The sequence below is a fragment of the Tupaia chinensis genome, unplaced genomic scaffold (genome assembly GCF_000334495.1).
Source record: "Tupaia chinensis unplaced genomic scaffold, TupChi_1.0 Scaffold148792_1, whole genome shotgun sequence".
NCBI lineage: Eukaryota > Metazoa > Chordata > Mammalia > Scandentia > Tupaiidae > Tupaia > Tupaia belangeri.
The window spans coordinates 274,350-289,078 of record NW_006208639.1 but is presented as its reverse complement, the minus strand read 5'-3'; the positions used below and the strand labels follow the sequence as shown (position 1 = coordinate 289,078).

The following is a 14,729-nucleotide window of genomic DNA, read 5'->3' as shown; positions in this document are numbered from 1 at the left end:
TGCTTCCTCCTCGCTCCTGGGAAGGCTGCCACAGCAAAGGGTGAAGCTGGGCAGAGGTAGACATGTCCCCAGAAAGGCCAGGCTGAACAGAGAGTTGGTGGGTCATTTGAGTTCTCTTTATAGCACCTGCAAGATATCCCCCTGCCTCTCCAAGGATTTCAAGTTCCAATGAAAGGCTCAGCATTACTCTATTTGTTCTACCCTAATTTACCGTACCATCTATTTCTCTGAGGTGAAGAACCAATGAAAAAACTGGCAGTAATGGCAGGAGGCAGAAACAGCTGACAAGCCCTTATCAGCACGCCATGTCTGATCCTTTTGAAACACATCGGGTCAGTTCACCTCAGGAGTCAGTACCACGTATTCCAGGCAGGCTAAGTCACCAGGGAGGGCAGTGTCTGAGCTTTCCCCACCATTCCCAGCCATGACCAATAGCCACCCCACGGCAAATCAGCTCTTCCAAGGTAATCATATAATCTTATTAAAACTATGCCTACAGCTCAGATGTAGTTAGAATGGTAATAGTAAGAGCAGAGATTTTATGATCAGTTGTGAAGAGAAACAGCTTTCTACCAGGTCTCAACTGTGGCTGCTCCTCTGAAGAGCTGCTGCTGAAATGACTAACGATGCTATTTTCTGGTTCACAATATCCAGCCTCTCTCAAAAACACTATAGGGCTGACGTCGTTGACATTTGAACATTGAAAACTGAAAATACAGGAAGCAAATTAATATAGCCTTTCCTCAACTGAGAAAGAAGAAAGGCTTAGGAGGAGTTTGCCAAAAAAAGAAAGTGAGTTGGTTGTTCAGCATTAAGCAGCATTTCAGAGCAATTCTAAACGAAAGTCAAAACTTACTCTTAAAACTAGAGGATTCCTTGTGCTGGTTTTCATCCTCTAATGAAATTAATCTTAAAATAAAAAAAGAAAGTTTAGTTATCGAGTGGCACAGATGCGGTTATTTATGAGACAGCCAGATTTCAGTACAAGTCTATTACTTTAAAGCACACACACACATACACACAGAGAGAGGTTAACATATAGTCACTTATGTGCTTTACATTTTCTGAAAAAAAAAAAATTGCTCGTTTTCTGTCCCTTTCTAGTACTCACTATTTGCATTTGGTTTCATCATAAAGCACTGTTCTACATGTATCTAAAGAAACAACCGGGTATAATTAAGAGATACAGTTACCAATTAAAAAAAAACATAAAAAATAAACTGATGGCCAAGCACAGATTTATTCTGATCACTGTGTTATTGGAGAGAACACTCAGGAAATGAGCTAAACTACCTATGGTGGAACGCATGGTCTCTCCCACATCTAGGGGGATAGTTACCTACTTAACTCTTACCATATCTTTAAAGACCAAGACACATCCTTGCCCTGAGACTTGTTTGTTCCCTCTGACCCTTCCTCCTAGGACCATGGTTCACCTTTACTTACTATTTCTGAACAAACTTCTGGTTAAATTTTCATTGTCATTTAAAATATTCACTGGACTGTACCTTTTGAGCTTCTGAAAATTAAGTGTTAAAATGTTTGAGAAATCTAAAATAATAAAAGTGAATCAAGGAAACTCTAGATAGTTCCATCTGAGTAAAAGTTAATGCTTTTTTTCCCCTAGAAGAATGTAGTTTGATACTTATTTAGTATACAAGGTTTGTGGACCAGTGTAACAAATACAATTTTTACAAATCTGTTTTGAAAAAGTTGTGGCTGTTTATTTGGGTTCCATGCTCTTAATTACTTCATCCATCAGGTTTTTTTTTTTTTTTTTTTACTTCTTTGTGTCTTGTAACTGCTCGACTCACACAGTCCTGAAGTTTATTTCCCGTCAGCCCACTTCCACCTGGTTTGTGAAGAGAGCAGAGCTTGCCTTCCTCATCCATTACTACCTTCAAGGTTCCCATTGCCAGATGTTCTTCCTCTCCAGTAGGGCCAACTATCCGTAAAGTGTCATCAAACACAGCAAAGGATGTTGCAACTGAATGAGCTCTAATATTCAAATAACTTTTCTTCTTTAAATTAACTTCTGCTAGTGCAGTTTCTTCATTTATAGTAACTTCAGGTAACTATGTTTTTTAAAGCTGCTAACAAAGCAAATGCGCGAGCATCTGAAATGTTTCCATCATCGTTGAGGCAAATGAGAGCACGGTACAGAACCCAAGCAAGCTTTCCTGGAGCAATGCATAAGTCCTCTTTCTGAATTAACTGTGAATTTTCAACGACATCTGCAATGAACTGGCTAGCCCCATGGGCCTCTTCTCCAGGAGGTCCTGACCGAAATTTCAATGAACACAGGGGTGGTAGATCCACATTAGGAACAATATATTCTTTTTTTTTTTTTTGGAGAGGTTTTTCGCTATAGGGCACGTGCGCTTGCCAGACAGAGAGAGACATAGAGACAGAAAGTGAGAAATCACCCCCCGGGGGGGATGGTCACACCGCAATCCCTTCTCCTCCATTCTCCTCTCGGGATCTTGGGCACGCACGCACACGCGCCCGGCGTGAGTTTTAAGCCACCGGGTCCGGGATGTGAACCGCGGTCGACTACGTGGGAGTCCAGCGACATAGCCATTACACTAACTGCTGGTTCCCAGGAACAATATATTCTTGATCAGGGGCATCTGTTGATGGTGCTGCAAATTCCGCTTTAACTCCACAAATTACTGTAGTATTTCCCAGCTTCACTAATTCAGAACCATCTGCACTACTGATTGAACCCATGTTGACAGTTGTGGTTCTGAATTCACCAAGTTCTCTTCCATCAGGATGGCAGTTCTCCTTTAGAAAACTCCTGTAATACTCCAGAGGCTCCACGGTTTTAAACCGAGCCGGCTGCCATCTTCCCGTCCACGTGCTCCTTAATGCTTTGTTTTGATCACATTAACTTATGTGGTGAAAAGAGGATGTGGGGAATCGCTCTAGGCTTTGAATCTTAACACACAAGGGGCCATGGGCGGTTTCTTAACCTCTCCGAGTCTCACTTCTAGCACATATACTGTGGGGCCAAAAAAATTGAAACTTCATTTAGAAATGTAGTAAAATATGTAAACCTGTTTTACTGTAAGATTGTCATAATTTTTTTTTTTTTTTTTTGTATATGGAAAAGGACTAGAGAACAAGGGCAGGGTCATCTATGTGCATTCCTAGGTCAACTCCTTCAAAGATTAACTGTACTCCTGCTGGCTCTTTTATCTCTGTAGACAATGACATGGATTCACACTTGAGCCTCCTTCTCACTGCCTGGGACAGGGGACTAAGTGCCATATACGTTGAAAAGTTCATCTCTGTGTTGAAGATGACAGGAAAGGCAAGAAATCAGAGATGGAGAAATCACTTCCTACACTCAAAGCTGCTCTCTGCTTCACAGAAAAGAAAACAGAAAGTAGAACAGTAGAAAACAAGATGTCAAAAGCTGACACTTCTGTATGACAATGCCTTCTGTGTTAACTAGGCCAATTTCATCTATCTCTAGGAGAGAAAAGCCAGGGGTCAGCATCTTGTGTGTGATTGACGGTGACAAGAGGACCAGGCTGGGTTCAGAAACCAGACAGCACATATTTGACTGGGCCTGGGCCACAGGACAGGGAGCCAGGAAGCACTGGGCACATTTACCCCATCAACCACTCACAAATGTGCCCAATTTTTGTGCTCTAGAAATGGGTCTCTTTTTCTTTTGAAAAAACTTTGCACGTGCTTGCTGGAGACAGAGAAAGGGAAAAAGAGAAAAAGTTGAGAAGTACCCCGCAATGGGGGAAAGCCATGCTGCAATCCCTTCTCCTCTACTTCTCCTTTTGAGATTTTGGGGCATATATGAACACATGACCTGGCATATTTTTCAAACTGCTGGGTCTCGGACACAAATTACAGAGTCAGTCATGTGGGATCCAGCTACCTTAACCACCATCCCACTGACTGACCCCAGAAATGAGTTTCTTACTGGGTGAGTCCCAGTCTACCAGGAACATGCACTGAAGGAGTTGGGCCTCAGTGTTAACACAGCTACTCTGAGAATTGAGGAAGTAAGACAGTCATCCTGTGTCTGAGTTAATCACTCCAGCTAAACTTGGTCAGTGAGGCCTGTGGTACCCTCACCTGGGGAAGAAAGACTGTGCCTAGAGACGTGGCCATGACTTACTGACTCGGCTCCTGCACTGCTGCTTCTCTGCTTTCCTGCTGGGTGATCTTCTTCTCTTCTTTCTCAACCAGTTTCTTCATAGGGTCTTGTAAGCTCTTTATCACCAGCCATAGATAATGTAGATAATGGGTGGGTGGTGGAGAAGAGAAGAAAAGAGGCGAGAAAAAAAAGAAAGATTATAAATAAAAAATTTAGCTGACATTGGTCCCAGCAATCACACCTTAAATAAGAGGTAAGAGGAGGTCAAGGTTGAACCAATCCAGTGGGCAGAAATAAAAGTTAATGTTGAGAAGCAACAACATTCTCAAACCCATCCACGCAACACTAGCCCACAACAGAGAGTTGATTTGCCACTAGATTTGTAGGTTATTCAAAAGGAGGTCTTCTGGCTATTGCTAATTTTATTTTCTAACTTTAACATGCAGCTAAGATAAACATTCTGTTCTGCTTACAGCCCACACACTGACAGAGAATCTTCCCCATTCTTCTCAAGATGAGACAATTTCATTTTAATTTTAATTTTGCTTGCTATTTTGTGATCTAAAAACTGCTTAAAAAAACCCCAGAAAACAAAGCTTTTTTTAAAAAAAAAATATATATATATACACCAAAAATAGTGCTCTAACATGTTCTGACAACTTAACTCCCACGAGTGGACAGAGCAGGTGCATTCAAATCCTTGTAGACTGAAAATGGGTAAGAGTCTTTTTTTGGTACATCATTTATTGAAGTTACTATTTTCAAAGTTTATTAAATATTTAAGTAAAGATTTTTTTTTTTTAAAAAGCTAGAACTGTATACCAGTGACAAAGACCCAGAAAGAAAAAGGCAAAACATTTTCATAACAACTGAATAACAAGTTACACAAAAAGATCTTTATTTTTGGCTCTAATTAAAATACAAACCTCAAAATACAAAAGAAACATCTCAAGATAGTTATCTTTCTTATATTCTCAAAACTACTAAGATACAAGTACTCATCTCTGGTTTTCACCTCTATTCTTCTGTCTTCTTAGTTTCACTCACTTCTCTAGTCACACACACACACACACACACACACACACACACAGAGGAGGTGATCAGGTTCCCTAGCTAGCCCCGATTAGAGATAGTCTACTGGAGGGCTGGCTGAAGACGGTTCCAGGTTTGTGTCTCGCAGAGCAGAGGTGTGACTGATTTTGGAGTTTGCCGTGGACACCAGTTGGATCCTGATGCTATACCTCCTAACTACCAGCTTGGTTTCACTCCCTGCACAGAGAGTTTTCCTAAACCACCCATGGCATCATGCTACCCCTTTCCTTAGAATCCTACAGTTCCTTATTTCTCTCCATTTCTAGCCTAAAGCTCTCTGCCTGATATTATAGCTCTAAAATGTGATCCTATCTTAACTCTCCCAGTTCACTTCCCACTGGCCCCAAATATGAACTCTCTCCCTTCAGTTAGGCCTGTCTCCCTGTGGTCTCCTGCGTGCTAGGTGTTCCCTTCCTATCTTCGTTCACTCTATTTGTCCATCCCCAGAAATCCTATGACTCTTCCCAAAGCCCAGATCAATTATCTGTATTTTTTGTAAAACTTCGCTAAGCATGCCAGTTTCTAGAAGGTCCTTTCATCTCCAAATTCCATTTATAGTTGTATTAATATTTGATAATGTCTATCCTATATAATAATTTATCTCAAAAATTTTTTTTGGTTAGAAAAATATTCCAACAGAGAAAGTTAAAAATATAAAAAAGTAAAAATTACTCATAATTCTATTTGCACACATTTCCTTTGGAGATTTGGAGCATGCATATGCATGTACCCACCATGTTTTTCAAGCTGCTGGATCTGGGACTTGAACTATACAGTTAACCATGTGGGATCCTGCTGCCTTAACCACCAATACCACTAGGGACTGGCCCATTCTTTCTGTTGTTTTTTTTTAAATATTTTATTTAACTTTATTTTTATTACTATTATTATTATTTTTCAGTTTGATCAGACAGAGAGAGAGAGAGAGAGGGAAAGTGAGAGAGCAAGCCGCCAGGTCCAGGACTTGAACCATGGTTTGCCATGTGGGAATCCAGTGCCTTTAACCACCATGCCACCTGCTGGTCCCCCTTTCTGTTTTTCTTTTTTCCCCCTTTACTCATACTACTTAAATAATTAGAGTCATCGCCTACATATATATATATATGTATATAATATATATAATATATATTATATATGTATATAATACATATATATGTATATATACATATAATATATATTATATATATTATATGTATATAATAAATATCCTGTTAACCAGTATAGTTTCTTTAGGCATCTTATAACCAAAAAATTTATTAGTGTAGAAAATATAAAAGGATTTGATATGTCTTAAATATTAATATTAAATTGAAACATATACATGTAAACTCATTCACTAATATTCTACGTAGGAGCAAGTTCTTCTCTTTGAATGTATAAAAGAACTTCAAAAGGTTTGTGGGAAAATAGAATTAAAGTATGAATTTATTTTGGTGCTCCCCCCAAAAAACCCCTGAAATTCATGATTAATTTTTTTCATGCTAAGCATCTTCCATGAACTTTTTGAAGACCCACCTCATACATTCCCTGATAATTTAAGCATGTTCTTGCATAGAGCACATCCATAAGGCATTGCCGTCATTCTTAATGACTCTATATTTCCAGACCTGTGGATTAGTTTCTTCAGTCAACAAATATTTTTTGAGTACCTACCAAGTGCCAGGTGCTGTTTTGGGTGCTTTGAATACATTGGTGCACAGGACAGACAAAATGATACCTTGGTGAAGGGTCTAGGCAGATAATTACAATAGAGGGAGAGAAGAGATTGGGCCATTACTTCAGTTAACAGGATGTCCTCTCTTGAAAGTGACATTTCAACTGAGAGCGCTGTAAATGACAAGGAGTCAGTCATGTGCAACTCAGGAAGAAGAGGAGGCCCAGAATGTGAAGGCTCAAAGGTGGGAATAGCTTGGCTTGTTTGAGGAACAAAAAGAATGCCATTGGGGCTGCAGTGTGGTTGGCAAGAGTACAAGTCCTATGAGACTGGGATAAAGAGGTCAGCAGGGGTCACACGGGAAGAACATTCCTTTACCCAGATTCATCAATATTTAACATTTTGCCCATTTTCTTTCATCCTAATTTTTTGCTCTTTTTGCTCTCTAATGCATGACAACTAAATGTAATGCATGATCTTTGGCTGCGGCCTTGAGTAGAGGACAAAATACTACAAAGGATGGTATTAGAACAAGTAAGACCATTGGAATATAGACTGCCATGTACATGTTTATGATTTTTTACATAAAAAAATAAAAGCTGGTAAAAGCTGGACACATATGTGTGTGCTTGTGTGTGCATTTTGGAAATATGTGACCATGTGGAGAAGTTCATCGAATGTCAAGGGCATATTCTTTTCAATAGATGTGCCAATCACAGCATTTCATTCACACACACACACACACACCCCTCCCAGCAGTTTTATTCCCCCACAGAATGGTCCAACTCTGGTTAAAGTGAAGCCAGAAGTATTTTCAGCCAAGGTTCTGAAGGCTCCCAAGACTCCCTTTCAGAGTTTTGTGACACTTGCCCAGGCCTCCTGGTTTGCTCAATTATCTTCTCATTGTGTTTCCTTTTTATCAATCAATGCTAGGCAGGGCCAGGACATGTCTGCTCTCAGCCGGCCGTGTCTAGCTGCCACAGCGCCTGCCTAAACCCCTGAGATGCCCTTGACAGCTCCACGGTTATCATGCCTTCTGTCTCCAGCCTGACCTCCCCTCATAACCACACTTGAGCAGCTCTCAGACAATCCCTTTGTAATGTAAACCACTCATTCCTTCTTTTCAACCCCTTCCCCTGTTGGGTCATTAGCAAGGGCTCAATTGTTGGCTCCCTGTCACCACAATCATGGTTAAGTCACTATTGTGCTTTGCCAACAGAATGGCAGCAGTTCCAATTGCTACTTTAATTTATTATTAATAATTCTTGTGACAGTTGGTCCCCTCTTCCTACTATTACCATTGTCCCTATAACAATTTTGTTGTTGCAGCTCAAGAGAGGTGCTAAATATTTGTTGGTTGATAAATTAATATAAAGAAGTTTAGACTGAAAATCTCCGAGCTCTTTAGCTAAGAAATTCAAGGTTCAGAAGCATTATATGACAAGTTTTATAAAACCACAAGCAAAATTAATACTAAGCACACAGGCCTGTTTCAAGTTAAATATTAGAATTTTGAACCAAGGGGAATTTTGTACATACACACATTTGCACATTAGCTTAACTGAGATATAATTCACCTTCCGAAGAATTTGCTCATTTTTAAAGTGCACAATTCAGTGGTTTATAGTGTATTTACAGGGTTGTATAATCATCACCACGATTCATTTTAGAACATTTTCAAGGGGAAATCTTTTGAAGTGAGAAAGAGTTTTTAGGTCAAACTAAGCTCAATACTCTTCTATGTAGCAACGGGGGAAAAATCCCAATATATAATGGAACATATAGTCTTAAAAAAGATGATACACAGTGAAGACAGAAAGCGGATAAGGGGAATTCTGAAAGATCACAGAAGATAAATCATGACCTTCTTCTCCCCCATTAGTTCCTGGGCCCAACTATCATATTCTACAGGTGGATAGCTACTTTCCCTAAGGCTGAATTACAGAGGTTCAGGGGGTAGAAGTTGGAGGTGAACTCTTCAGATTATTTCAAAGTACACAACTCAGCTGAAAATGCTTACTCCTATAGCACCCATAAAGTCCAGAGTGACAGTATTTTTTGTGAGATGTGAACACTTGCTCAGGCGAAAGAACACTAAGCTGCGTGGCAGAGGATGTGCAGATGAGGCAGCCCTCAGAGGAAACTTTCCAATCACTGACTGATGGAAACCACATTTCAATTAATGCCCAGAAAGGAAAAATTCAAAAGCATTCTGTTCTAAACTCTAAACCCACTTGGTCCTTCCTAAAATCGCTGGGTACTAGCAACAAAGCAGCGTCATACAAGACTGGAAAGTTCTCTACAGAGGAAACAATGCTTATAAACCAAGTAACCTTTCTCTGTTAAGGGTGCACCAACATGCTAATAGTTCCCTTTGACGCTTAAATGGCTTCAGGAAGCACACACACAATGTATAAGATCAACACAACAGAGGAAATGTGCAGACCGAATTCGCAAAAGTGTCTTAGAAAGGAAACTGCTTAATATCATAGTGGGAGTTACTACTTCCTAGATTAGGAAAATAAAAGCAAGAACAACATTCCTCTGAATGAAAGTGAAACTATTCAGCAAAACAAATTTCACAGGCCAAAGGCCTAAAAACCTAAGTTGAATGTTTAATTTTGACAATGAACACTTTCTCTAATATTGACTGATGACACTTTATTTTCTTATGCAACTTTCCATTAATTATACTGCACACATACAGTGGTGCCAAATAATTGACTATAAAAAGAAAGAAGAGTGCTCAAATAGTGGAGCATGGTTAAAAGTTGTTGAACTGCGTGGGCATATGTATGCTTGTGTTTATATGATTAGTAATACAAAAATCAGAAGTCAGGATGATGTATACGAGCCATGCCATTGATGGACATTTAGCATACATGTTTTTCCCTGCCTCTACCATAAACTAATAAATTTCTGAAGACACTATACATGGAACACTAATAATCTAGGACTAGAGGTAATCTTTTTATTTTTTTTTTTGGAGAGGTTTTTGCTATAGGGCACGTGCACTCGCCAGACAGACAGAGAGAGACAGAGAGACAGAAAGCGAGAAATCACCCCCCAGGGGGGATGGTCACGCCGCAGTCCCTTCTCCTCCATTCTCCTCTCAGGATCTTGGGCATGCACGCACACACGCCCGGCGTGAGTTTTTTAAGCCACCGGGTCTGGGACGCGAACCGCGGTCGACTACATGGGAATCCAGCGACATAGCCATTACGCTAACTGCTGGTTCCCTAGGACTATAGGTAATCTTCAAATGTACTGTAAAACAAAAAGATAAGAGTAAAATTAAGAAAAAGAAATCATCTGGGACCAGGAGATGGCATAATGGTTACATGGCTGCACTCCCATATAGTTGACCACAGTTCAAGTACTGGACCTGGCGGCTTAAACTCATATGGAGAGCATGTGTATGCATGCCCAAAATCCTGAGAGAGGAATGGGGAGAAGGGATTGTGGCATGGCTATCCACCCTGGGGGTGGGGTTGGGTAATTTCTTGTTTTCTGTCTTTTTCTCTCTCCCTGTCTCTCTGGTGAGCCCACATGCCCTATAACAAAAATCTCTCTCTCTAATAAAAGAAATCATAATCATAAGCAAGATGTGTGAGGGGGACCACAAAAACTTTGTGGGAAAATGGAATTAACATATAAGTTGATTTGGGTGTAAAAAGTTTTGATATTCATGCATAGTTTTAAAATTTTTAATTATTTATTTTTTAATTAATTAATTTGGAGCGACTTTTGCTTTAGGGTGTGTGCTTACCAGAAAGACCGAGAGACAGAGAGACAGAAAGCAAGAAATCACCCCCCAGGGAGGATGGTCATGCCATAATCCCATCTCGATTCTTCTCTCGGGATTTTGGGCACACATGCAAATGCACCAGGCATGAATTTAAGCCACCGGATTCAGGACTCAAACTGCTGTGAACTACATGGGAGTCTAGCGACGCAATCATTATGCCATCTGCTGGTCCCAATTTTATTTATTATTATCACCTTTTTTTTCTTTTTTTAATATGCACACCCACCAGAGAGAAAGAGGGAGAGAGAAGAAGCAAGAGCACCCTAAGGCCCGGTACTTGAACTGCAGTCAGCCATGTGGGAGTCTAGCACCTTAACTACCACATTACCTACTGGCCCCTAAGAGTTTTTTTTTTAAGAGATTTTTGCCTTAGGGTTCTTGTGCTCGCCAGGGAGAGAGAGACAGACAGACAGACACAGTGTAAAGGAAATTGAGAAATCACCACCAAGGGGGGATGGCCACGCTACAGCTCTTCTACTCTATTCTCCTCCTGGGATCTTGGGCACACATGCACAAGTACCTGGCATGATTTTCAAGCCACAGGTCTGGGACTCGAACCATGGTCAGTCATGTGGGAGTCCAGCGACACAACTGTTACGGCATCTGCTGGTACCCATGCATAATGTTTTTTATTTTTTTAAAATAATAAACATTTTTTCACAAACTTTTTAAAAACTCCCTCATACAGTCTTGTTCGTCTTTTCTTTAAAATAAGATGGAACATTGATACTCAGAAGGCATCGTAGTATCTTGGAAATATAGGGTTGTCGGAAAAATCATGATGCATTTTTGCATAGAAAATGGTAATGTTTTGCATGTCATGACTTTTCTGACAACCCAATGGATCAAATAGTGTTGGGACATGGGCGTGGTCTCCACTGCATGGGGCCTGTTGACTCATGAGAACAATGGAGAAAGTGACGAGTATACCTTTCTTGGGACACTGAGGATTACCCAGCTTTGAGTACCCATATCGTAGTAAGTACTCAAGATGTGCTTTCTTATCATGATTCTTAAGATCTAACAGGAATTAGATGTCTTAAGTATTTCTTCTGGTGCTCAGTACTGTGCTCTTTTTTAAAAAATACATCTCACTTAATCTTTACAAAACTCAGATAAAACTAGTTAAGAAATGGTATTAAATATCCAAGCCAGGACTATTTACTGTCCTCCCTTCAATGTGAAGCGCCAAAGAGCTTGAGAGGACTTCATTCCAAATTCTAGAAGAGCAGTCACGTGCTCCCAGGTATCAGAGAGACTGACATGTAAATTATGCTTCTGACTATAAACAAACCATTATTTTTAATTGAAAGTTTACAGCTGTATGCCTTTTGAAAGGCAGCACTTCTCGTTTCTTTTGCCTTTCTGCCTCAAGCCAGAAGTGGCCCTGGGAGGCAGAGCATAGTAATGTGGAAAACATACACTCATCTCCACCCCCAGATTGACTGCACACTGGGCATGGGGCCTGGAGCAAATTACTAGATCTTTCTGAGTTTTGGCATTTTGAAACATGGGACCAAGAATAAGTATGTCCAGTGTCCCTAGATTATCTTAAGGTTTAACTGAAATGTATGCACTTTCTATATGGCAATGCTGAATCCAATAAACAGCATTGTTAATAATAATACACAACCTTGGTCCACTAGACTCGCATACACTGTGGCAAACCATCCTAGACATTATTTCACCTCACCCTTAGCAGAGTGTCTGGCACTGAATACCTACCCTCACAATGGTAATATTTTCCTCCTTTCCCCTCAAGAAGAGCTAGGGAGTGAGAGAAATGGGGGACGGGAGAGAACCAGGCTGCTGTGAGGAGGGCCTAAGATACCAGCTGTCTCCAAGAACTAATGCCAGTCACCATAAGGCATGGATGAACAAATGACAACCACACTCTGGCTCATCTACCTCAGATTTCAGTGATGGCCTTGGTCAGCCCTTCTACTCCCTCCTCTCCTTGTGACCTGGATTCATCCCAGTCTGCTAATTCCAATGATCTGGCCTGGAGCAGATTGAGAAGAAAAAAAAAAAATAGCTTTGTTCAATGCTGTGTAAAGTAATGACACTGAGAGAAAACTTGAAAGTCTAAAAGGATATTCTGGATGCTTGCCATGAGTAATTGCCTTGTTGGGACTGGTAACTAAAATAGCATTGCAGGGATATTTACTCAATTTTCATGAAAACTATTATGGCTTTATTTTCAAAGCAAGTAACTACAGAGCCATGTGGCCTGTCGGTAAATGTTCAAGTGATTAACTGAGAAATGAGGTGGGTGGAAGAAGGCTGCTAGGCATACAAATTTGAGAAAAACAAAATTTCAGAAAAGGATGTTTTTTTGAATTCTGAAAGCTAAAAGAAAGCATTTTGGTCTCCAGAATGATGTTCCATATAACAGTGCTAAGACCTACACCCCAAGAGAGAAAGGAAATGCTGGCACGTCTGTTTCAATGGTTATTTTTGAACATGCTTAGAACTGTTTTCAAATTCAGGCTTCCTTAGAGTGAAAAAGCTGGCACAGATCAAGAGCCACTTGCAAAGCCAGACTACATGTTTCAGAATTAGGCCTGTTGCAGCCATTGCATGCCTTCTTGCCTTTCCTGCTTAGAGGCCTATCCAGGCATCTCCTATTCCTGGTGGGGATTATGTGTGCCCAGACCAAGGCCTGCAGGGCTGAAGGACAGGTTTGAGAATGGAGCTGCTAGAGTAGTCTGTGGAAGCGAGAAAGGGAATGGATCAGGTTACCCTGGAGCAAGGTCTGGCAAGGCCTCCTGTCCCACTGCCATTCACAACCTTGCCTGTGAAACTTGCTACAGACTTAACGATAATCGAAGATGAAAATGGCGAGTAAGAAAGTAACTGAAGCAGAGCTACCAAACCTAGCGATCTCAACCAACTCTCCTGTTGCAATGACTATCTTCTGGTTCCACTACAGTTCCTGCTTCCACCATTATGGCATTACTAGAGCCATCACCATGACTGCTATCCTCACCAACATCGCTACCACCATGTCAACTGCCATCACAACATACGGCCACCTCAGCCACTCTTCCCGTCCATTTTGTTGCTAATAACAGAAATACCTGAGTCAGGGTAATTTATAAAGAATAGAGGTCTATTTTTAGCCTATAGCTTTGGAGGTACAAGATCAAGGAGCCACATCTGGTAAGATTCTTCTTGTTGGTAGAGTCCCAAGGTGGTGCAGGGCATCACATGGCAAAAGCTTAAAGAGAGCAGGTGTCTGTGTCTTCTTACAAACCCATGAGTATCCAGTCATGGGGACCCTACTCTAATTTTAATTTCCACCTAAAGGACGCACCGCTCAAACCATAGTTAAATTAAGCTCAGCACCATTGCAATGGTTCACTGGATCTCAGTAAATGACTTTTAGGGGGACACATTCCAATCACAGGAACTACCATCTCAAGCACTGCCACTGTCCCACTTACCATCGCCACTACACTCAGCACCACTGCCACACTCACCACCACCCCACACTCACTATCATTATCTCCCTTGCCACCATCAATGCCATCACTAGCCCCCACCAACTCAACCTCACCACTATTGCCACCACCATCACCACTCTCTCCATTTCGAGAGTCAGAGAGTAGCAGTGCTGTATTTAAAGCCAGATCTGGCTGGCTCCAGAGCTTATGCTGTTAAATACCATCACTTATCACATAACCAGAGAACATGAAGAACAAAATGAAAAACCTGGCTTTCCTTCCAAAATACACCAGAATGGAGCATGCCACAAGAATACACATTAGTACTCCCCATTTTCATTTAGCGCAAACATTCGGATCTCTTTAAAAACAAATGCAGGAGGACATGTCCTCCCCTCAATTGTCTTCCTGTACAAGTGTATCCATTGCTATGAAGGGTCCAATGCTCAGTTCTCTATAAGAACACCCAACTCTCCCACTGCTAGCATGCCAGATTGGGGGGAGGGGGTAAAATGGTCATTGATACAAATAGAATTTCAGATTTTCCAGGAAAAAGCTATTTGACTCCCGAGGCTTTTAAAATTTTTGTCTACTCACACTGGGCAC

At 40.9% G+C, this 14,729-nt stretch overlaps 1 protein-coding gene and 1 pseudogene across 9 annotated transcripts in view; both read right to left on the bottom strand.

Moving 5' to 3' along the window:
* The window catches only part of ICA1 (islet cell autoantigen 1), a 204,919-nt gene that overhangs the window by 37,613 nt on the left and 152,577 nt on the right, over positions 1-14,729 (bottom strand). For all 9 annotated transcript variants that reach the window (XM_006170622.3, XM_006170626.3, XM_006170620.3 and 6 more), the window contains exons 9-10: positions 4,145-4,239; positions 857-909 (exon numbers count right to left, since the gene is read on the bottom strand). In XM_006170622.3, coding sequence (XP_006170684.1) covers positions 857-909; positions 4,145-4,239 — 148 coding nt within the window. The remainder of the gene's footprint in view (positions 1-856; positions 910-4,144; positions 4,240-14,729) is intronic.
* LOC102481999 (exosome complex component RRP43-like) lies at positions 1,724-3,565 on the bottom strand (annotated as a pseudogene).